Genomic DNA, 25,410 nt, shown 5'->3' on the forward strand with positions numbered 1-25,410 from the left:
TAGAGCGCTAGCCTTGAGCTGAAGAGCTGAGGGACAGCGCCCAGGCCCAGAGTTCAGGCCCCATGACCGGACCCCCCCCAAAAAAAATCAAAATCTGTAGTTCCATATGCATAGATTCAACCAACTCTGGGTCAAAAATAGCTGAGATAAATGCATGCCATACTGAATATTACATATTTGTTCTTGTCAGTATTTCCTAAATGATGCAATATGACATCTACGTAATGTTTACATAGTGTTGGATATTACAAGTAATGTATAGATGGTTTAGATTATAATATGCATAATTTCTACGTAAATACTGTGTCATTTTTAGTGCCTATCATTGAACTTTGGTATCTGAGTAACTCCTGGAATTAAACTTCTCCTCCCCAGGATATTGAGAGACAGACAACTGTCCAGAGCTAAAAGTTGGCAGCAGGAAGACTTTGAAACAGACTGTTATTTCCTTATTCGGTCTTTCTACAACTTTCTGTAGGCGTCAAGGAGCTCGTGCGTGGCTAAGTGAACCCTAATGAGGAGATTGCGCAGGTCACGGAGGAAAGCACATACACAGACACTGAGTCTAGCACAAGTGTGCTGTGCCTCACATCAGCACAGGTGGCATGTGCCTCCCCACCCCCCACCCATCAGTTCCCTCCTTCCCTTCATCCCCAGAAGGCTGGGATAGCCAGCCAGCCTGCCCGCTGCCAATCCAGCCTGAAGGCAGAGTCAGGAACCCCTGTGCACCCTATGAAGGGAATGCAAAATTCAAAATGTACATCTAAAATGTCAACCCAGTTGACAGATCCCAGGCATACAGGACAAGGGAAGACAGTTTTGAACCCTCATTTGTGGTGTGATGGATCATCTAAGTTATTGAGGGCCTGATTCCTTCTAGCAGGAAGACTTAGCAGAAAGACTTTCATTAGAAGGAAGGACTGTGAAGAACATCAAATCAGTCTGGACTAAGACCCATGGCAGGGGACAGTGCTCCAGAGACTGGGCTTTGTATTAGTTCTGGAAGTAGCTGTTCATAGAACAGCCTGTTTTCATGAATAGTCTAGGCAGCTGAGAATTACCTCCAAGATTGATTCTAGTGCTAATACAAATGTATTTGAATCTGAATTGTATAATGTGGCCGCAAAAGCATATTCAAAGTACTCACACTTTGGTGCAAATAAGTGATGCTCACTTCACATTAAAAAAAAAACACTCAAGACAATGAATAAGGATGTGCTAGTGCATGCCTGTAATCACTGTCACTCAGTAGGCAAAAACAGGGAGATCATGGTTCAAAGCCCGCAAAAGCATGAGATCTTATCTTAAAAATAAGTCAGGTATTGTGGTAGTAGGAGGATCACATTCCAAAGCTAGCCAGGCAACAGGAGACCATCTAAAATGAAAACTAAAAGCAAAAGTACTAGGAGCAGGGCTCAAGTAGTGTAACATTAGAGTTCAATCCCAGGACTGCTGAGAGAGATAGAAAGAAGTCATCTGATTTTATCTTCAGGATCAGCTGTTTCTTCCCCAGACCATACAGTGGCAAAATGCTGCTACCTGACAGCCAACCCTTACTTCCTGTCCACCTTCCTGCTACCATTAAGCTTCCTCTCACTGCGCTGATCCGATTAGTTCAAAGAGCAATGAAGAAACTTAGCAAGACCAGGAGAAAATGATGATCTCAATTTAGCCACAAACCAAGAATAATGTGGCCAGAATTACTGCCGCCTCCCCAAACTTACTCTGCCAATGCAATTAAATGCTGCTCTAAAGGTATCGCTTTTTTTTTGACAGGATGAGAGATTATTTCACTCTCCTTGTTAAATCAGCCCAATTTAAACCCACAAATTATGCTAAATGTGATTTAGGACTCCGTTTTGTGTTCCCAAACAATCACCTCACACTCAATGCACCAAACCTCTCCCAGCCTTTTGGTATATACATGTGATATTTTGTTTTGTTTTGAGACTCCATTCAAGCTAGAAGAGAGGAAATAAACAAAGTCAAAAACAAACAAACAAGCTAATATGCTTTCTGAACTACAGATATTTCTGTCTCTCAGGCATACTGAAAATAAAAAGAAGTCAACATTCAAATCTGTCTTCCAGCCAACATTAGAAAATGTTTATTATGTAAACAGCACCATACAGTTCACGGGCAGCACAGCACAACTCAGGACAGGGTACTGTTTAAAAAAGGGAGCTGCCAAGGGTAAATGGCTCATGCCTGTAATCCCAGCTACTCAGGAGGCTGAGATTAGAGGAGTGAGATTTGAAGCCAGCCCAGGAAGAGAAGAGAGACTCCATCTCCAAAAAAAACCAGCAAAAAGCCAGGCTAGAGGCGTGGCTCAAGTAGCAGTGTGCCAACTATGAGCAAGAAGGTTGTAAGAGCAAGAGACACTCAGTTCAAGCCTGAGTACTAGCATTAAAAAAAAAAAAAGGAAGGAAGTCACCAAAGAAAAGAGTAGTAGGGCCCAGACAGAAAAGCTCTAGTGCTTGGGACATAAATTAATCTCAGCAGAGCCATCCATAAGAAGGTAATACCAAGTAGATAATACACAGACTGGAATGGCCACAACATAGGCATATTGGCTGAAATAATCTTAACTACTATTAAAAGCTGGCTGCAGTTTTTAAGGAATACTTAATGTGCTATTGTTATTATAAAGGTGATATACAGAGGGGTTACAGTCAGGTAAAGAGTATATTTCTCTTTGGACAGTGTCATACCTTCCTGGTCTTTCTCTCCCATCCCCATGCACAAGTTGTGTGGTTCATTTTTAACATAGTGTCTAGTGAGTATTTCCCCCAGTCAAAATACTTTGCTGGAATTTTCCAAAATATCTTCATGACACCTTAAGAAGAAGAAGCACTTTCAAATAACTAAGCAATAAGCATTGTTACGCTTGTTATTAAGACTCTTGCTGGCTGGGAATGTGACTTAGTGGTAGAATGCTTGCCTAGCATGCATGAGGCCCTGGGTTTGACTCCTCAGTACCACATGAACAGGAAAAGCCAGAAGTGGCACTGTGGCTCAAGTGGTAGAGCGCTAGCCTTGAACAAAAGAAACTCAGGGACATCAGACCCTCTGTTCAACCCCAAGACTGGCAAAAAACAAAAACAAAAACAAAAACAAAAACAAAAAAAAACAGACTCTATCTGAAATGTCCTTTATCCATCAGTCTGACCTGTGACTCCCAGCTGAAGCCATAGAAGAAATGGAGGTACATTGTGGCACCTGACATCTGATGCCCCAGCCTGACCCCTACAGGGCTGACCCATCTTGGCTCCAACTGTGTATTTGCTGTGAGTTTCCCTATTCAACTCACAACTTCTCTAAGCTTCCATTTGTTCAAGGGTAAGACGAGAGGGCTGGGTTGCAGCCATGTCTGAATTCTCTTCCAACTAGTTTTAACGTTTTTATGATTTTAAGAAGAGATGGGTTGTAGAAAATCGATGACAATGGATTTAGAGAATGCAACAATGGGGCCCCAATTAGCATGCTCAGTCAAGTAGAACGTCGCTTTGTGACAAAAAATTCAGTATCATCTGCTGTCTCACCAGTGACGGTTCTTTACAGTTTGAAACTTCAGTTGCTGGATTTGGGAGGAAATGTTCTAATTATGCCCAGGCCCTCTTGGTCCCCTGAATGTCGCATTCTGCTCCAGAGGATCCCATCACACATCTGGGGAACCGCTCGGCCCAGCGCTTCTGCTGGTGTTTCACACAAAGCAACACAACGCAATCACGTCAACCTAAGAGTTTCACCCATATACTGAGAACAGGTATATGCTACCTAGGGATGTGTGATCAGTATGACTCCCAAGAGGAGGCTTTACAAGTTGTGGCAACAGCCCAGATGCCCTTCAATAGATGAGTGGATCCAAAAAAAATGTGGTACCTATACACCATGGAATTTTATACAGCCAGTAATGTGATGGCATTTGCAGGGAAATGGATAGACCTACAGTAGACCATGTTACATGAGGTAAGCCAAGCTCAAAGAGGCAAATGGCATGTGTTTTCTCTCATACATGGCAGCTAGATCTAATATACATCAGGACATAATAAATGATAAAGGACTCTAGGCATTCACACATAACAAGACCAAAGGAGGATGTTCTTAGGAGAGGAACACAAAGGCACAATGCCTATGCGCATCTGGAAATGAACTCCAAGAAATGGAAAGAGTTTTTTTTTTTGTTCTTTTTGGTTGTTTTTGTTTTCTTTGCTGTTTGTCCTGTTCATTTGTTTACATGTCTTTGGGAGAGTAAGGGGAGGGAAATGGAGGGACAAAGGGTGAACAAACACAGCAGTGGTACTCACTAGATACTATGTTGAAAATGAACAACTTATGGATGGGGATGGGAGGGAAAAACTGAGGAAGAGCAAGGGAAGGGGTGACATTGTACAAAAAGAAATATACTCTTTACCTGATTTATGTAACTGTAACTCCTGTGTATATCACCTTCATAATAACAATAAGAAAAAAATTTAATAGCTAAAAAAAGAAACTCTCCAAAAACAAAAGAATTAATTTTTTTAAAGAGTAAACTTTACACAACTATCTAGCAACAAGCAAACTACCCCAGCCAAAGAAGAAGTGGAATCAACTAGTACAGCAACAGGAATTCTACTTGTGGAAGTCTCTTCTGTGATATGTAATGAATAAGCCAACCAGCCATTTACTCCTCAAGCATTTTAGGAGTTGATCCATACATTAACACATTACAACACATTGCTCAAGAGCTTGTCTATCCAGGGGTATTGGCTACTTTTATGTAGCTGCTTACATCAAAATTGATCAGGATTAAATAACATTAATAACTCCGTTGTTTGTTCACCTTGGCGCACTTGAAGAGCTCCATGCAGCTAGTTACCATACTTAACATGGGTCACTGTAGAGTGTTCTATTAGACAGCACTGCTCTAAAACTGGCTCTCCAAATATAGGCTCCATCAGGCATCCCACAGGGCTCAGAAACACACAGGTGAGGACAGCCTAGAGATTCCCATTGAGTCAGCCTGTTGTGGGGCCTGAGAACTGCATTCCCCACCAGCTTTCAGAAGAGAAATTGGAATTGAACTCAGGACCTCCCCTATGTTAGGCAAGTGCACATAATGCTGGAGCCCTGCCCTCAAGCCCTTTCATTGGTATTTTGCTTTTGAAATAGAGTCTTGCTGCCTTTTTGCTCAGCATGGCCTCAAACTCTCAGCTCCTCTTGTCTCCACCTCCCAAGCAGCTGGAATTACAGGTATGTCCCATCATGTCCACCTCTAGAAAATTCTAATTCACTAATGATAACAATATCATGAATTTAATGAATTCTTCTAGGTAACAGATACTTAAGACAGCTTTTGATGTAAAGCACCAACTTCCCAGTTGGACTCAAGAATTAGCTAAAAGCAGGAGAAGGCTTGACTTCCCACCCACCATTTTGTGTATGTATGTGACTTGCCCTGTGCCATTCTCTCCTGCAGTCACTCTGCAGCCATCTTGGGATTGAGAAAGGACCAGACCATCAGTCAGGTGTCAAAAAGTCTCAGCATATGTAGCAAGGCCCTTCTTAACCAAGTCTGAGACAATGGGCTGTCTCACCACGGCCATCTAACATGCCTGTGATCAGGACTGTTGAACTATGCATTTATCCCTGGCTTCCCCCACTGATCCTCTTTGTCTATTTAAACCTATAGCTCATGTCTATATCCAAAAGATGGCCAAAGTACAATCTTCCCATGGCTGCTGGAGCCCCCAAGTTAAATCTCTCCCTCCTTTGCCCTTGACCATGTCTCTTTATTTATTTGGCATAAAGGGGCAAGTGGCTGGTCCTGACACAGAAAACTGCTGGAGATTAAGCCTGGGATCTAAAACTCCAGCTTCACTTACACAATACTGATATATGAGTTAAAATAACCAATATTATCCCAGTTAAGATTTCCTACTGAGCCTAGAGATTAGAGCTTAAAAAAAGAAAAAAAAATGGTAAGCAGCTAATCCAGCTCAGATCATACTATTTCTAGTCTGCTCCGACTTCTCCACGAAACTTGTGGAAGGAAGCTGGCACTGGGTGGAACAGACAACATTCAAGGGTAGGAAAGCCCAGAATCCTTAAGATCACTGAATTCAGTTGCTCAATGGCACACACCCATGAGAAAGTATGGTCACTTGTGGAATTTTCACTTGCTCTCCTTTGGCCTCTGAAATACTGAGGCCTGGCCCCTAGTGTTGGGTGGTAGTAACAGAACAGGCAGACTGGCTTAGATGGAGCCAATCCAGCAGCTTTTTGAGCAAGACCATCTTAGTTTCCAGGGCAGAGAAACTAAACTGTGAAGAGTGACAGGCTCCAGGAACAGCAGGCACCCTGCAGAACATACGGACTGCAGCTCCGCCGGGGTGCAGCCCACGGAAGGGCCAGGGGGGGTCATGCATTGGTCTTTAGAGCCATATGTTTAGCATCTCAGCCAGGTCCCCTGCAGCTCCAGAAGGCAGGAGTAGATGTTGCCCATGTTCACACCCACAACACCAGGAAGCCAGAGCGCATGTGGGTCTCTGATAGCAGCACACTCATGAAATCAGAGGCCACCTCTCCCCGCCACCTCCACCAAATGTGGGGGTGGTGTGAGTTACACTCAGCACAACTAATTTTGTACAAGTACAGAAAGTTGTCTTGAGCTCTGTCTGGCGATTGCTGGGTGAGAGGACAAAAGGCAGGGGACTTAGTGCCAGTGCTTCTTTGAAAAATCAGGAGATTCATGGTTCTCCTTCCTAAGAACCAATGATGGAGTGTGATTTCCCACTGGAGTAAGAAGAGGAAACCCTGGAGCAGATACATTATGGGAGCCAAAGGCAGGTAGGGAGGGGTAAACCAGCAGGTGGCACTGTGGTAAACACAGTCCCGTGATGCAATGGTGCATGCTGTTATCTGATGTCCTTTTCCCAAAAGCATTAGGGCCACCTGCCCTTGGGCCAAACTGTCCCCAACAATATCACACAGGAGGAGTCACAGCCAACTGCTTCCAAGATCCTGCCATATTTATATTAGAAAACATATTTATGCCACAAGTGAAGATGCCTTATGTTTTTATACAACACACTTACACTTCATTGCATTTTACACACTCCCCCCCCAAGAAAAAAGAATAGTAACAAACACTGTTTTTAGGAATACTATTACGTCAAAGTTTCTAGAAATATACCTAACACACACACATAAAAGTGAGTGACATCACTCATTAATCATATGCTGTGAGGCAAACACTCATCCAAGAGAAAATGGGGGAAATCAAACACTGCTCTGCCCCCAGTGTTTGACAAATAGAATCGCAGATAACCACTTTCTCTCTGGCCTGAAAAGTAGCCAAATGGACAGAAATATGGGGCTTTCCTGGTCAAATAGAAATCTCATGCCTTGAAACCCTTAGCTCCTGTAGCTAGAAAACACCAGACTATTCACCCCCAAGTTGTTGTGATGTCTAGACTAATTATATACATGCCAATTCCTTCAGCAAATTGGGAATCATAGTTTTCAATAACATTTTAATGATTCTATTTTTTTAAGGAACTTTACACTTGAGTGGTAATAATTATGCTCTTTAGAATTTTACATGCAGAAAAGGTCATTTGTCCTAATAGTGATTAATTATTTTTGTTTTCTGGCCAAAAATACAAGGTAGATAATGAACTAATTATATGTTGCAGTAAGAAGTTGAAGTTCAAAAGTATACTAATCATAACTGGCTTTACAGATTTTTATGGGAGAACCCCCCAAACAGCTATTAAAACCGTGAATTACAGTAGTTATAGGCTATTTCAAAACATCAAGTTTATGAAACACTGAAGCAAATTCTCATTTAACAGGTTCTACATGTTCCTCGAGGTAAAAATAAAACTCACAAACTATCTAAGCACCCACCTCACTAAAGGCCAACATCCTCCAAACGCCATTAGACCTACAAATAACAAGTCATGCTAGCTTAGGTTAATCAACAGTGAGGACTAAGCACCCATGCCTGAATGTCAAGTGTCTACTAAGTACCCATGTGGGTACTTGTGTGCTGTGCCCTCTCGTGGGCCTCCTTAGTAATGTCTTAGCAAACAAAAATATCTTGGACATAATCACCATAAAAAGAAAAAGAAAATGGTCCCATTCTCTCAGCAGCAGCAATGTGAATAATCAATTACACAAAAATTAGGGGGAAAGGTACCAATAAGCAAAAACAAATACGAAGAACAGTTTTTATAATTTAAAGCTAATCAAGCAAAAAAAAAAAAAAATGGCCTTGAGTTCTTAAAAAACATCTATGTGTACCAGGCACTAGTGGCTCACGCCTGTAATCCTAGCTACTCAGAAGGATGAGATCTGAGGATTGTGGTTCAAAACAGCCCAGGCAGGAAAATCCCCATGAGACTCTGATCTCCAATTAAATGCTCAAAAACCAAAAGTGACACTGTGGTTCGAGTCTTAAGCGCAAAGATATTCAGAGATAGCATCTAGGCCCTGAATTCAAGCCCCAGGACCTGCAAAAAAAAAAGTCTATGTGTCACCAAATAAATCTAAAAGGCTGGTATGCATGGATTTCTTCTTTGGAAATGAAAATTAGTCAATATCCAAGTTTTGTGTTAACTTGAGAGAATAAAGGAATTATCCATGCGCTCTTGAGGACATTTATAAACCCTGGGTTCTTACAGGAACACACTGCTTTCCAAATTACATTCCCTTTCTGACACGTCTCAATGCTATACATCAATAGATAGCCTTATTAACTTGGGAGCAAGGCCAGAGGAGAGAAAAGGAAAAGCCTTCCCCTGGCCTGGGGAGAAACTAAGTCTAGAAGCTCTGCCAGGAGTCGCACCAGAGTAGTTCTGTAACAGTGAGAAGTGGGAGGGGAAAGCAGTGCACAAGATCTTCAGTCAGTGGAAAAGCCAAGAGTGGAGCTACAAAAGGACCAAAGCTACTCAGCCTCTTCAAAATGCGTGCTATGGACTGGGCACTGGTGGTTCACGACTGTAATCCTAGCTACTCAGGAGGCTGAGATCTGAGGATTGCGGTTCAAAGTCAGCCTGGGCGGGGAAGTCCGTGAGATTCATATCTCCAAGTAACCAACTGGAGATAACCAACTGGTGCTCCAATTAAGTACCAACTGCCGGGCTGGGAAGGTGGCTCAGTGGTAGAGCGCTTGCCTTGCAAGCCTGAGGCCCTGGGTTCGATTCCTCAGCACCATATAAGCAAAAAGAAAAAAGCCGGAAGTGGCGCTGTGGCTCAAGTGGTAGAGCGCTAGCCTTGAGCTGAAGAGCTGAGGGACAGGGCCCAGGCCCAGAGTTCAGGCCCCACAACCGGACCAAAAAAAAAAAAAAAAAAAAAGTACCAACTGCCCCCCTCAAAAAAACAAAATCCCCAGAAGTGAAGATATGCTACAAGTACTAGAACACTAGCTTTGAGCAAAAGAAGCTCAGGGACTCCTAGGACCCCGGACCCTGGGTTCAAGCCCCAGAACTGACACCAAAAAAAAAAAAAAGGTGTGCTATTTGATAATATATAATCCATAATGTGGCATATGAACATATACTATGTATACTAAATACTAAATCCACACGTACTGCAGATCCTATATAATATAGACACATAATATATGATTATTATTTATATAACTGTGTCAGGCGCTGGTGGCTCATGCCTGTAATTCTATCTATTCAGGAGGCTGAGATCTGAGGATCATGGTTCAAAGCCAGCCTGGACAGGGAAATTCATGAGACTCTTATCTCCAATTAACCACCAGAAGACCGGAAGTGGCACTGTGACCCAAGTGGTAGAGCACTCCCCTTGAGCTGAAGAGCTGAGGGACAGAGCCCAGGCCCAGAGTTTAAGCCCCACAACCGACCAAAAAAACAAAAACACAATGCTTATATAACTGTAACTAAGAACTCCTTCGGTGGAGGCCACAATGGTTTGTAGCTCTTTCTGTCTGACCATATGCTGAGCTGCCCAGAAAAGGCTTGATTACATGAAGAGGAGGGAAGGAAGGAGAAGAAGGGGGAGACACTGGATATCCTTGCTCTAACTATAACAACTCCGCCTTCTCACCTTGTCAGTTCACCCCAATCTTCTCCTTGAGCAGGTAAAATCGAGAGCCAGAGAAACACATGGTCCAGGGAGCATAAAATCTGCTTGTCTGAGACAGTTTATCTGCATACACACATCACGTGGGAAGCAACTTGGACAACAGCTGGGCAGAAGTTCAGAACTACACAAAGCCCAGAACCTTCTAGTTCTGGTTACTGCAATACATTAGGTCTAAAACCCAAACTTCATGTGGAATAAATGTCTGATAAATGTGAGTTCTTTCCTCCCCTTCATTTCATATTGAAGTGATATGTCTGTGGGGGGTGGTCCTTAACAATCCAAAGACCATGAGCCTGCCTTCTATTTTACTTTGCACTCACAGGGCTGGTTGGTTCGTTACTGAGCTAGGGTTTCCTGGAGAGGATGGAAGTCATCGAAGCTTTCTGATGGCTGGACAGGATTTGGAGAGAGGGGTGAGAATTTCTGATGAGAAAATAATCAGGTAAGTAGAGCAAAGAATATATAGATCAGGTAATAAGCTAAAGAAACAGGGAAATAGACAAATAGAGTTCAAGTTGAAAACAGCAGAAAATGAGGTCAGTAAGTTTGTTAGCTTGTAGTCAGTTCTAGTGGTTTCTAAGCTAGGTGACAAAGAGAAAGAAAAATAGCAATGAGAAAAGGATTCTCAAGGATTTTATTGGAGCTAAAAATGCATATACATATGCATGCATTTCATTTAAAATTCTAGATTATAAGATTACAAATCCTTATGTAAAGACAGAAATCTAGGCCAATGGATGAGGTGACACATATAAACATTTTGAAAAGCCAACAAACATAAGTTTCACTTTGTGTTCAAAAAGATCTTTTCACCAATAGCTTATACCCATAATCCTAGCTATTCTGGAGGCTGAGATTTGAGGATCACACTTCAAAGTCTAGCCCAGGCAGAAAAGTCTATAAGATTCTTATGCCTAATTAACCAGCAAAAAGCCAGAAGTAGTGGTAGGAGTGCTAGCCTTGAGTACAAAAGCCAAGCAAGAGCCCTAGCCCTGTAGCTCATGCCCCAGTACTGGCACATGCATATATGCATGCACACATGCACACATGCATGCACACACACACACACACACACACACACACACACACACACACACACAAGGGTAGAAAAAAGAATGTTATACCCCAGTACAGTACTTACATGTACACATACACACACACACACACACACACACACGCACATGTGTAAATTATTTATAAAACAGAAAGCCAACTGAATATTTATATACAGTCATGAGCCACGGAACATCTCAATGAACAGTGGACTGCCCACAGGAGAATGAAGAGTAATCACACAGGTTATAATGGTGTGATGACTCCACAGTCCAATGACATCAAAGCCATTGAGACATCCCAGAAAAAGCCATCCATTGTGTTGTGCGTGCTGAGTCCAGTCAGATAAAAATTTGGCACATGCTACATAACGTTTGATAGCAATAATGAAGAACTCCTGGTTCATACACCCGATCCACTACACATTTCATGGCTGTTATCCACTCCTACTTATCCAAAAGAAGTGTATGATAAACAGCAGCAACTGCACAGATGTTCTATGGGGATTTACCTGGTCTGTGACTGCATCATTATTTTTCTGCTACTTAGTTTAATCTTGCATTGTTTAGTTCCTATATCCATAGGAACATTAGGCTAGATCATATTCACATCATGTGTGGCTATGAAGTTCTGTTTGACAGAAATTCAATTGTTAAAACAAGAAAAGAAAGAAAAGCCTTTTCAAGATCTGTCCCCCAATGGGAAGTGACAGGGTCACCTGTTCGGTCTCATTTCCTCCTTAGTCTACAACCATTCTCAAGTTGTCATGGTTAATGTTGTTCTATTAAAAAAAAATAGATTGTGGGAGGATTAACCATGCTACACTTGAACCAGCTTCTTCTGGGATAGAGTGGACTTCAGGAAAGGGGAGTCTAGAATTATGTTCTGTGTTGGTTCGGGGGGCAGGGGGAGCGGTGTCCTGACTCAAGGTGAGACATTCTGGGATCAAGCTTGTCCCACGAAGGGCCCAATGACTTTGATGTGAACAGGGGCTGAGCCCTGGGCCAAGGGATTGTCCCCTCTTCCCCCTCCCCCCCCCCCCGCCCACGTGTCTCTTTCTTAAAGCCAAAACAAACAGCACACTCCCAACTGCAGGCCATTTTTCAAGGAGACTTGATGACTGAGACCAACAGATAGAGATTGGTTAATTAATAGCTGTCAGACTCAAAAATACTATGTGCATACTTTTTCAACTCTGATCATTCAAACAAGGGCCTAGTAACAAACTGATAAATGTGCACTAATTTAAAAAATAAGCTATTGATCAAAGCACCTCTGTGTTGTAAATATACCTGTGCTGGGTTAAAATGCAAACGGTAAGCTGTTTTGATATTGTCACAAGATAAATTCATGACACGGAGACAATTTATTTTGCATATTTCCCCTCATAGTTTAATTTCATACAAGCCCGGCATGAGAACTTTTGCATACGGGATGACAAATCATCTAGGAAAGAGAAAATAACCAGACACTTAGGAACAGCAAGGTCTTGGAAGAGCATTGAAGGTCATACAGATAAATGGGGGCTGTTGATTTTTCTCATTCACCCTAACAATCTACTCTCTGCAGGGAAGGGTTTTACCTTATCACATGTTAAAAAATCTGCTTGATTTTCTTCATTATTTTGACAATGTAACATTTTCAGGTTTCCCATACTTAGTTCCTTCATAATAAGAATAATACTAGTTGACAAATATGCATAAAATTTAGTATTGTCTTAACTTCCCTATGCAGGTAGAATGTTATCATCGGTAAAAAAACAAAAAACAAAAAACAAAAAACATTTTTTAAATCATTAAAGGAAGTATCCTAGCATTTTGTTGTTTACTATAATTTCAAATTCAACGGTAAACTGCACCTAACAGGAATAGCTTTTTTTTTTTTTTTTTTTTTTTTTTTTTTTTTTTGCTGGTCCTAGGGCTTGAACTCTGGACGGGTAGAGCTGTCCCTAAGCTCCTTTTGCTCAAGACCAGTGCTCTACTTCTTAAACCACAGCTCTACTTTGGGCTTTTGTTTGTTTGTTTGTTTTGGTAGTTAAGACTTTCGACTTTCCTGCTCAGGCTGGCTTTGTATTGCAATCCTCTGATCTCAGCCTCCTCAGTAGCTAGGATTACAGTCATGAGCCAACAGTGTCCCAGCTAGGAAATAAGTTTTTAAAAACTCATGCCCGTTGCTGTAAAATTTAGAATTACAATTACCATATCATCTATTAAATGATAAGACAGAGCTAGCTAAGAAACTATAGACACTACTGGCAATGTCTCAGGACATCATTTTGACCATTAAAATTTCTACCTGCTAGTTAAACATTCTACATGACAGCTAAAAGTTCAAACATAAACCAATGTCTGTGGCTTACATCTATAATTCTAGCAACTCAGGAAACTGAGATGTAAGAATCGCAGTTCAAAGCCAACCCAGGTAGAAAAGTCTATGAATAGACTCTTATCTCTAGTTCACTAGCAAAAAGCAAAAAGTGAAGTTGTGGCTTTAGTGGTAGAACATAGGCTTTGAGGGGGCAGGGAAAAGCTAAAGGACAGTGCCCCAGCCCTGTGTTCAAGCCCCAATACTGAAACCCACAGCAGAAAGCAGAAAATACAACTATTTCCTTCACAGACCCATATTCAGAGAAGGTTTCCATAAGTGGGTAGCTAGCTGTTCAATGACTACACAGAGAAAAAAAAGATAGATCTCTTGTATCTTCTGCTCAAAATGTTGAGTGCTATGGCCAATGCCGGTGGTTCATGCCTATAATCTTAGAAAGATGAGATCTGAGGACTGAGGTACAAAGCAGGCAGTAAAGTCCATGAAACTCTTATCTCTAATTAAGTGCCAAAAAGCCAGAGTGGTAGAGAAGCATCCTTGAGCAAAAAAGCTTACCCAGGCCCTGAGTTCAAACCCCAACCATGCACCCCCCCCAAAAAAACCAAAAACAAAAACAAAACAAAAAATGATGAGTGCTTACCTTTTATTATGCAGAAAATAAAATTGCTATTCTATCATTTAAGCTGCTGGCAGAATTAGTATGCAACAATATTTTCAAAACTTAGGAAAAGCTTTATGATCAACAATGAATGGCCAGCGGCTGTTTCAGCACCACGCAGAATTCAACCCTAGGCAAAATTCTGCTCCCTAGGCAATTACATTAGTGGTACAGTATAAGAAACAACATAAATATGTGAAAATTTTTATAGTTTTTTTAAATTAACATTTGATTATGTATACCTATATATTTTAAACTCCCTCCTACCAGTAAAGAAAATCTCATATATACTCAATTTTAAAAAAAAATACCAGGTTGGGGGCAGGGGAGTGTAGATATAGAGGTGGGAGGGAAGGGAAGGTAGGGGAAAAACAAAGGAGTAGGCAACAATGCTTGATAAGAAATGTAATCATTATCTTGCCCATGTAATTGTAACCCCTCTGTACAGTATTTTCACAATTAAAAAAAAGAAAAAAAAATACCATAGAAGTTCATCTCTTCCAATTTAGGAAGATACTGGGAAAAGAAGAAATATTTCTCATGCAAGGAAGCAGTCACAGTAAACACCAAAAACCAAAAACCAATGATGATGAGAATCAAACAACAAAGCAACGCATCTCTTTCTCTACAGAGCCATCACAAATGTGATGAAAAAGCATACTTTGTAAATGGCCATGGAAATATCGCCCTATGGTAGATGGCCAAGCCAAAGAGCAGGTACAAAGAATTTCCTGACAACACAAGGTTGGTTTTTAATCTTTACATATAAGACCCACAGTAAAGAAGGGGGGAAAAAAATGTGTCTCCACTATGACCTCTAGTGGACAAGTCATATAACTGTTGTCTCCAAAATTTTTTTCAAATGAAAACAAAACTAGGATACCCAAACCTAATAAAAACCTAAAGATGAGATTAAGGAGCCCAATGAAAAAGACATACAGCTAACCCTGACTTGCTAACCCTGACTTGAAAGGATTCAACCATGGGAAAGAGCTTTGGAAAGGGCAGGGCAGGGGGAACACAGGAAACATCTTGTTTATGTTCAACATGCTTTGGGTACTTCTGTGGGAAAAGGAAGATAGGTTTCCTAACTTCAAGAAGCTTGTCATTGCTTATGGGTGGAACTTAGTAAGTAATTTCAATATGTAAAGCTAGTTTTCAGTGAAAGAGAAACAGACCAGCGAGCAGCGAGATCCAAAAAGGTAAGAGGAAGAAGGAAAATTCAGTGGGACAAGTCAGCCAGGAAGTTTGCTGCATAGGGAAAAGAACCCCTTAGTGGTCCTGAGCCGGCTTTCCCTAGCTGAAGGGGCTCTGGGGGACCCTTCCACCGTCCCAAAACACCCCAGCTCAACTGTGATCACACAGACAAGGGGGATATCAAGACAGGACCCCATGTTACCCTGGGGCACCCACATTCCAACACAGGGGACATGAACCCATGGGGAATAAGACACACCAAGTCTGGAGGCCTCTCTTCACCTCAGCCCGTGTCCCTTCTCTCCCCTTCTCTGATGCCTTTCTGCGTCCTTCAAGCAGGCACAAGCAGTTCAGGTAATGGCCGGAAGAGTCACTGTGCCCCCAGCAACAGGCATCGAACCCAAGGAAGAAACAGTGCTGGCTGTCAAACCTTGGCTGTGGACGGGGTCAGTGGTAGAGGGTTGCCTGGTTTTGCTCCCAGCACTGCTAACAAGAGAACGGTGGGAGAAGAGGTGCAGCAGAGAGGAGGGAGGTTAGAGGAGGAAGGAGGGGAAGAAGAAAGAAGGAGGAAGAAGAGGAGGAGGAAGGGGAGGAGGAAGAGAAGGAAGAGGAGGAGGAAGAGAAGGGAGGAAGAAAAGAAGGGAAGGAGGGAAGAACGAGGGAGGCAGACAGAGGTGGAAGGGAGGTTAACTTTTCTTTTGAACTTTGTTTTGAAAACCTTTTGGGGGATCCAGCCCACACCTTTCCTATCAGCAGCAAGATCTGGAGAAAGGACCCAGGCCTGGGAAAAGAACAGACTTTGCCAATACCCAATCCTGTGTCACTGCCCCAAGCTCGCTTCTCACTGCAATACTGGTGAGGCTCTCCCAGTAACAGCCTTGACAATTCCGACATATTTTGATGTACATCAAAGAGATTATGAAGAGTGTCTGCTCACAGGAATGGGGCTGTGGCTCAGATAGGCAGAGGGTTTGTCAAGTATGCACAAAGCCCTGGGTTCAAACCCCAGCACTGATAAACATGAAAGCAGTGCTTTAGAAAGAGAAAATAAGTAGAGCTGGGCAATGGTGGCTCATGCCTATAATCCTAGGTACTCAGGAGGCTGAGATATAAGGATCATGGTTCAAAGCCAGCCTGGGCAGGAAAGTCTGTGAGACTCTTATCTCCAATAAACCACCAGAAAACTGGAAGTGGCGTTGTGGCTCAAATGGTAGAGTGCTCACCATGAACTGAAGAGCTCAGGGACAGCACCCAGGCCCAGAGTTCAAGCCCCCACGACTGATTAAAACAAAACAAAACAAAAAACAAATGGAGCCTCAGACTTACATAAAAAATAGGAAGACTGCCAGATGGAATGGCTCACACCTATATCCCGGTTACTAAGAGAGTCAGAGACCAAGAGGATCACAGAGTCCAGCCTCAGTATAAGTTCCAAAGATCCCATCTCAAAAAAACAACAAAAACAATGACCAAAAAAAAAAAATGAGCCGGGCACCCAGTGGCTCACACCTTTATTCCTAGTGACTCAGGAGGCTGAGATCTGAGGATCATGGTTGAAAGCCAGCCTGGGCAGAAAAGTCCATGAGACTCTTATTCCAATAAACCACTAGAAAACTGGAAGTGGCGCTGTGGCTCAAGTGGTAGAATGCTTGCTTTGAGGTGAAGAGCACAGGGACAGCGCCCAAGCCCAGAGTTCAAGCCCCAAGACTCACCAAAAAAAAAAAAAAAATGAACTGGTTATGGTGTTCTACTCCTGTCAGGTCAGCTACACAAGAAACATAGACTAGCAGTCTAGGCCAGGCTAGGCCAAAACACTAGCTGATTCTCATCTAAAAGGACGAGGCTCAAGTAGTAAAGCATCTGCCTGGCAAGTGAGAGGCTCTGAGCAGCACCAAAAAACAAAACAAAATAAAAATGTTCAATGGAATCTCAGGATCATCCAGGCCTCAGGTGCTTCTTCCTCCTGGCCTCACCTGTATTACCAGGAGCTGACCTTGGAAGCCAAAGACATCAAGGTCAAATCAATCAGCAAGAAAGGGGACATGAGCCCAGTGCTGCACAGATCAGACGCTCCTTAGGATGTTGACGCTAGCAAGTCCCAGCTTGCTTACGGAAGCTAGTCATTCATCCCATAAACAGGCAAGGGGAAATGTCAGAGGAGAGTGTAATTGGCCTAACAAGAGAAAAACACAAATACTTCCGCAAGATACAGGCTGAGATGAGGGGTTTGTCTTTGAAGTCCCAGTGGTTTTAATGTAGTTCTGTCAGCCAGTCCCTATTAAAACCCCACGCAAGTGAAAGACACTGATTAGAATAAAAAGTGACAGGAGGGTGTGCTCCGCCACTTACATTTAATGCATATTTATAGTCTCATCAAATGGACATATTTACTATAAACACTTGAAAAAGAAAACCATAGCAAAGTCATTCATTTAAATGCCAGAAAAATAGGAAAAGATGCTAATTTGACCTTCGTGTCAGTGACACTTCATCCAGCTTGAAACAGAATTTACAAAGACAATTAATTAGCGTTTACTGGATTAGGTCAACAGCATCTCAAATAAACTGGAAAAAGATAAATAACAAAGCAAAACTAAAAAAAAAAATCAAGGAGGGGGAAAAAATAGGAAGTCCAAATTCTTTCCCAGCCAGCCCCTTTAACAGCCAACATACTTTAACTTATTTCTGCCTTTTCAAAAGTATCTGATATTACAGGGCTGGAGAAAGACACTGACCTATTGATTTTCTGAAATTTGTATCTTTGCAGACGCGTAAAAAGAAATGAATGACAAGTATCTGCAAACACACACACACATACACCCAAGACCAGATAGATCAATGAATGCTGTAATAGGAACAAGCAGTGTTGGCGTTTGTGCTAAATTAATTGTAAGTGGTTTTGGTTCCCTAAAAGATACAGTTGATCTAACACTGGGAGAGCTGAGCGACCAAGCAAGGCTTTTATAAACTGGGTAATGGAGATGGTCAGGGATTTCTGTTTGAAAAGTCTTGGGGAATTTAGAGATCCTACCATCTACTCTTCAAAACCAATGTGAATTGCCTGGGAGCCAGAATCAGGGTCTGTGGAAGGAGCAGTAGAACTAGCAATGCATTACCTGTGAGCAGCGGTCACACAAAACTTGGGGGACGGAGAAGGGGCCCTCACTTTCAGCTTTCATGGTTCTACTTCTTAAATGGGACAATTGTTTCCCCCTGTCTTTTTCAGCCAACAAGTACTGGGCTAAACATGAACTCATCTGCCTGTTCCCGTACCTGAGGGGCATCATTCACTGCCAGTTCCTAATTCTCCATAATCCACAGCTCGGTGACATCTCTCCGAGCTATCTGTAATGCACATGCTCATGCACAAGCACACGCATAAATTCATTCACAACACGAATTCCACTCGCTGTCATTGGACTCAGAAAGCTCCCGAACAAATTCTTGCCACGTGATTAGAAAAATCATTCAAGTCTGCAGGAAATATGGCAAGCAGCACGGAAATGACAGTCAATTAGGAGGGAGAAAGCAGAGAGGGTCGCTGTCATTAAAATCTTTAAAGCCTGTGCCCTAAGAATCAAAGGGCCCATCATTCACATAAGATATTAAAACAGAAATTAATTCTACTGCATATTGGCCAGAACAAAACTCTGCTGATGTCTGAGAAAAATATTTTTGGAAGATGATGAGGGAGGAAGACCAGTCTAAGAGTTTGAGAAATGCAATTGAAAATGCATGCAATTTATATGATTGTGTGGGTATTTTTTCCCTTATCAAGTAGGGAAGAAACACTTAATTCTTCCCCTCTGGAGAATGAAATATAACAGTTCTAATATACATATATATATATATATATATATATATAAACTTTTTCCTTCTGTTTTTGTTTACTTTTACAAAGTGCTTTATTCCAAATATTAACTGTGATCACCTTTGTACTGCAGGATCATGACAAACTTAATCTCCTCTTACTTATTTTGTATAATAAGCATGTTATTTGTAAAGGTAATACGACTATTACATGAAAATACCTACTCCTTTAAAAATGAAAGAATGTGTTTTGCTTTTGAGATGAAAGTCTCACTCTGTTGCCTAGGCCACTTTCCAATTCCTAGGCTCAAGTGATCCTCCTGCCTCAGCCTCCAGAGAAGCAGGAGTTATAGATGTGTGCCACCACACCCAGTTCGGTATTGCTTGAAAATTTTTGTCATGAAATGCTAACCAATTCCCAGACAGTTCTAATCTGCCCAGCATTTACCATCCTTGAATACAACTATTTTCTCTCTTAAGTTTATACACAGGACAGAAAAGAATTGTCCAAGTAGAACCAAGTACAAAATACACATCTTCTTTGTTATCACCTAACTAAACTTCTAAGTTCCCCCAAATAGTCATTTGTCTCTTTACAGGAAACAGCAACAGAAAATACCATTAAATGACCTAAAAGTGAGACACTAGAGAAACGAGAAGAAAGTTAACTTACTTGTTAATTTGTTGTGGCTGAGGACCAGTTGCGTGATATGAGACAGGGTGACTGTAAAAAGAAAAATAAAAGAGAAAGAAAATCACAGTCAGAAAATGTGTCCACGTTATGCTTAACCCCTTCCCTCCACCAGGTAACTTGTTACAAGGATTTTTCACAGATTGAAGTGGTATTGCTGAACACAGTCGCTCACCTAACACGTATCTGCTAAATGTTCTGCTTAATGAACAAGGAGTCAAGCAATTAATGGTGCAATCAGCACAGCCAGGTAGAGCTAATGAGATCTATGTCACGAGATCAAACTTAACAAGGGCCAGTTAACTTTGCTTGGCAACCTGGTCCTCTGGCCTAACCTGGCCATCCATCTCAATAATGTACCACTCAGAAGAACCAGCCCAGAATGCAGAGAAGCAGAGAGGCCTTGTCCAGGATTAAAAACCATTGCATCAAAACAGGCTCATCAACTCACGGAAGGCCAGCGGGCTGCGGGCTCTGTGACCCACGTCTAGCCTTCACCACCATTCCTGGGTAATCCACCTGCACCCCATCAGACGGCCCAAGTGAACCCCTCCAGAACCTCCTCAGCACAGCTGTTCAAGTTGCACAGCACTGATCTGAAATGCAGATGGCAATGGGTTTCCAACGTGTATTATAAAAATTTCATCTGCTCAACAAGATGGCATTTGCTAAAGAATGGGGTTGTTCCCCCCCACCCTTAACTATAAAGGATGAAAATATACCCAGATAAATTTGAAAAAGAAAAAGAAAACTGTGACTTTTCTTCTTTCATTAAATTTTAAAACTCCTCGGTGATTAGCCACCAGGCTTTTCTGCTGCTGGCCGATTCTCTTCCCCTTGAAAACTACTGAGAATTAGGGGGGAAACAGGATGGAGATTTTGAAGCTATGCCAATAGCTTGTTCCTCACTAAACTTTGAATGTCCACAACTCTGAATGTGCTCCATGGTTCCCCAACTAGCATACTCTTGTCCCTCACAAGATGTGGCAAGGCTGACTTTTATTATCATTATTATTACTATTATCATTATCATTATGATTATTATTACACCTGTGCCAAATATGCTTTGCATATATTCCTGCTGGATGACAATGGTTTAAATCACTTCTCAGGTGGGGAGAGATCCGGAATATAAATGAACAACACAGACCAATGCAGCAGCCATGTTGCTGTTGAGAAATCATGCTTCATTCATTTGTATGGCTCTGCTGTTTGCTCTTTTAGTCCAGGGTCATAAGCCCTTGGTGTTTATACTGATGCTCTCAAAGTGAGCCTCATGGGGCCAGTGGAGGTCCGTGCAGCCTAGCATCTGAGTCCTGTGGCCATACATACCACCACTGTTCCTGAGCACACCCTTGCTGGCCAACATCTGGTACTCAAGTGTATCTTGTATGTTTCCCATGTTTTCCTGGGATCAGTGATTTCTCCAAGAGGCTCTGGGGCCTTTCTATAGGAGAGGACTAAAAGACCCTAAACGTGCCCATAGTTATGGGGAGGTAGATCATTACTCTCAGTGTATCACAGCGGCTAGAGGTAAAGCGCTCTCTCTCGCTCACTCTCGCTCTCGCTCTCTCTGTCTCTCTCTGTCTCTCTCTCTCTCTCTCTCTCTCTCACACACACACACACACACACACACACACACACACACACTTTATACCTGTAGTGATTTCACTATTTCCTTACATTATTAAAAACTATGAGTTCATCCCCAATATATCCCATTTCTGTACATCACAGGACTCCTCATTTTCTCCCTCCACATCTGTAATTCCCATTGCGGACTGGAAGAACTCTGATTTCCATTATTTTTTTAATGGATTCGTTCTTTAATTAAAACCCCTACGCACAAATACACAGAACAGTTATCTTACGGGGAGACCCGCTCCTAGCACAGGGCTCTGTGTTCATGCTCAACTCCCCTGGAAGTCCAGTACTCATTCCTAGTACAAGTGGGCTACCCCTGCACCCACCCCAGGATCGGCCTGCTTATACTGTGCAGAGATACACAGATTGCTAGCCCACATCTGGATCCGGGGTCTAGTTGGGTCATGTGACTAAGCAAGTACAAAAGGCACTGCTGGACATTTCTGCCCAGGTCCTGCTAGAACCAAGAATCCTCAGACACATTCTTTGGCTCATCATCTGGAGACATAAGGGCCCCGTGCACATAACAAGCAGTCCCAAGAGTCTCTGGGCTTTCTTTTCTCTTGCTGAGCCAGGTCTTGTGCCTTTATTAAATCCTGAGAGATCTGGGAAATCTGTGACCCCTTCCAATGAGGGACCCAGTGCATTACTATAGCTAGGACATGCTCCTTCTTGCCCAGATACCCTCCTCACTCTGCCCAGATGCTGATCACTGACTTATGCCAGCCTCCACTGAATGTCCCGAATGCCTGGTCTCAGAATTCCCTGCCTAGAGGTGACGGGGGGGGGGGGGGGGGGGGGGAGTTCCTCATCTACTTTCTTATTCTGATAGTTACATGCTTCCTTTCCTGTCCCACTTAATGGCTTTAGGATGGCTTGGTGTACACACACACACACACACACACACACACACACACACACACACACACACACACACACACACACACACACACACACACACACACACACACACACACACACACACACACACACACACACACACACACACAATTTTATCCACTAGAATTGTATCAATGCAAAGAAATGGAAGGACATGGAAAAGGGAGACAAAGGATACATGTGTCTTCTCCTGTGTGGAAGGCAGAAATTATAAATGTGTACGTAAACACTTCGGGATTGTGTGCAAGCGTACACAAATGTGTTCTCCCAAATATGGTATGCTCAGGGGAGAACTCATGCAGTGTAGTTCCTTAGAAAGGCTAACTTGCAGAACAACAAAATGAGTATCGGGGAAGCAGGTTCTCTGAAGGTGGGAGGTAGGGCCATGGGGAGGGGGTAGACAAAGAGAGACAGTGGGGGAGAATACAGCCTAATAGTCAATGAAATCCTACGAGATGAAGGAAATTGAGGGGAGGGGTAAGGTTGGAAGGGGTGGAGGAGAATGATAAAAAGTCTGAGATAGTCATCCAGATGCCTTATATTCATAAACTACTCCTTTGTACAACAATAAGACAAATATAATTTAATTGGTTTTTTTTAAAAAAAAACCCTAGATGCCCCACCACAGACGGATGGATCCAAAAATTGTGGTATCTATACACAATGGAATATTATGCAGCCATTAGAAATGACAAAATAATGGCATTTGCAGGGAAATGGATGGAGCTAGAAGGAATCATGTTGAGAGAGGTAAGCCAAGAACGAAGAGACAAACAGTACATGGTCTCCCTGATAAGTGGATGCTAAATCCAAAATGTTAGGTGATATGACAAAACTAACAGGACTTAAGAAACAAAGAACTCCCACTCATCTGGTTGAACCACTACCAAATATCCCCATGCTGCTGATCACATATATGGTATATAACATGTGAGCACCGTTATATATTACAGACTGTGATAGACAATTTGCTCCAGGAAAGTTAGAATGAACTTGTGACTTTAAATGAGCATCATTATTCCACAATACTGTAAATCTCCGGAAATTATGTAATCACTTAATCACAATCAAAAAAAAAAAAAAAAAAAAAGAACCTCGGGGAAGGGAGGGAGGGAGGGGATGGTAGGAGGAAAACAATGGAGGGGGTAACAATGTTCAAGAGGAAGTGTACTCATTACCTCACTCATGTAACTGTAACCCTCTGTATAGTATCTTTACAATAAAAAAATTAAAAAAAAAAAAACCATGACAGCAACTTCCTACATCATGCTTGAGATGGTAGATGCTACAGAAAACCTCACACATTTTTATGGGTAAGGGTGAAGACTTTCTTGTCCACTAAATAAAGGAAGGATTCCTCTATCTCTGAGGTATAATTTGGCACAAAACCTTCAAGAAACCTTGAAACGCTCCCGTATATCCAGCAAGATGAACTGGACATCGAGATGAATCTGTTCGGATTACGGTCAGCTTCCTGGAGAGCAAAGTGACAATTACCCCAAGGATGTAGCTTGATGACAGGGTGCCTGCCTTGTATGCACAAGTCCCTGGGTTCCAGCCCCAGTGCCACAAGAAACAAACAGCCAGGATTATGGCAAAGCTAGGCTTTCTCCTGAATGGATGAATTCAATGTAGAGCCTCCTCCCATCTTGTTCCTCACTCCTACCTTTTAGGGACTCAAATGTTTATGTTTCTCCAAATTCACATGTTGAAGCACTAACCCCCAAGGATTTTCTCTTATTGTGACCTCCTGCTCTGTCATATTTCTGTTCAAGCAACCCAACCGATGAAGACATACCCCATGGTCCAAAGTGATTGCCCAGTGCTAACCATCATGCGATACTTCCCTTAGGAAAACAAAAAGGAAAAAAGTGGTTTTTTTATTTTGTTGTTGCTGGGTTTTTTTTTATTCTTTTAAGGATAACTCCAGGAAGTTACACACGGGATTTCCACTTACAAGCAATTAATCAAAATTCAAAAGTACAGGAATGCCTAATTACGGGGGGGAGGGGGCGCACTGTGGGAAATGTGGTCTCCTCCAGGCAATCATGGGCCCCACAAAAATTAAGAGTTCTGTTGTCAAGAAAGATGGGACAAACTTGCAGATAATTAACAGTCTTTCATACTGGAATTTTCCAAAGATATCGCAAGTAACTAATTAGAAAGGAAAAAAAAAAAAAAAACAACTGTTACGCTCTCCTCAATGAAAAGCCAAGTTCACAGTGACAGATTTAATGAGGGAAATTCATTCTTGTCAATCAGCCCACTGCGTCTGACCCACAAACACTTAGCAGGAGAGAAAGTAACAAGGTTGAAAAGTTGGTGTTTTCTTGAATAGTTTGATTGTCGCTTTACCTGAACCACACCAGTAGAAAGGTTTTTCTGTTTGTTTGTTTTTCTGTTTTGTCTTGTTTTGGCGGGTCTCAGGGCTTGAACTCTGGGTTTGGGTGCTGTCCCTTTTGTACTCAAAGCCAGTCTCCCCCACTTGAGCCGTAGCTCCACTTCCAGTTTTTTGGTGATTCATTGGAGATAAGGAGTCTCATGGACTTTCCCTGCCCAGGCTGGCTTCAAAACATGATCCACAAAGCTCAGCCTCCTGAGTAGCTAGAATTATAGGCAGGAGCCACGGGCATCCGGCTGAACATGTAATTTTTCTTACTATTGTTACTGGGCTATAAGCCAAAGTAGGTTAAGATGGAGAGAAATTAGAACAGAGAAAGGGGGAAAGTTAATGAAAGAGCTTTGAAAGAAACACATATTTAGGGCAACAAAAGACTGCAGGCAAGAAGCACAGGGAGAGAGCAGTTAAGTTAGAAAGAAACAAGAAGAAGTCACAAAGCACAGATGCACACAGACCAAGCAGCAGTGTGTGCATTTGTACAACCAGCCACCGCTGGGAGAGAGTAGCTCGTTTCGAGTCTCCTAAGGCAAGTGCACTGTGAGAAAAATACAAAAGCTGTATGAAGTAGAATGGATTATTTACGAGTTCAAAAGCCAAGTTAGGCACTGGTGGCTCATGCCTGTAAACCCA

At 42.3% G+C, this 25,410-nt stretch overlaps 1 protein-coding gene across 1 annotated transcript in view; it reads right to left on the minus strand.

Moving 5' to 3' along the window:
- Rsu1 (Ras suppressor protein 1) overlaps positions 1-25,410 on the minus strand; it is a 165,605-nt gene that overhangs the window by 128,887 nt on the left and 11,308 nt on the right. The window contains exon 3 of the mRNA XM_069990435.1: positions 19,818-19,868. Within this exon, the coding sequence (XP_069846536.1) occupies positions 19,818-19,868 (51 nt within the window). The remainder of the gene's footprint in view (positions 1-19,817; positions 19,869-25,410) is intronic.

The sequence above is a fragment of the Dipodomys merriami genome, unplaced genomic scaffold (assembly GCF_024711535.1).
Source record: "Dipodomys merriami isolate MVZ:Mamm:240054 unplaced genomic scaffold, mDipMer1.0.p SCAF_4, whole genome shotgun sequence".
NCBI lineage: Eukaryota > Metazoa > Chordata > Mammalia > Rodentia > Heteromyidae > Dipodomys > Dipodomys merriami.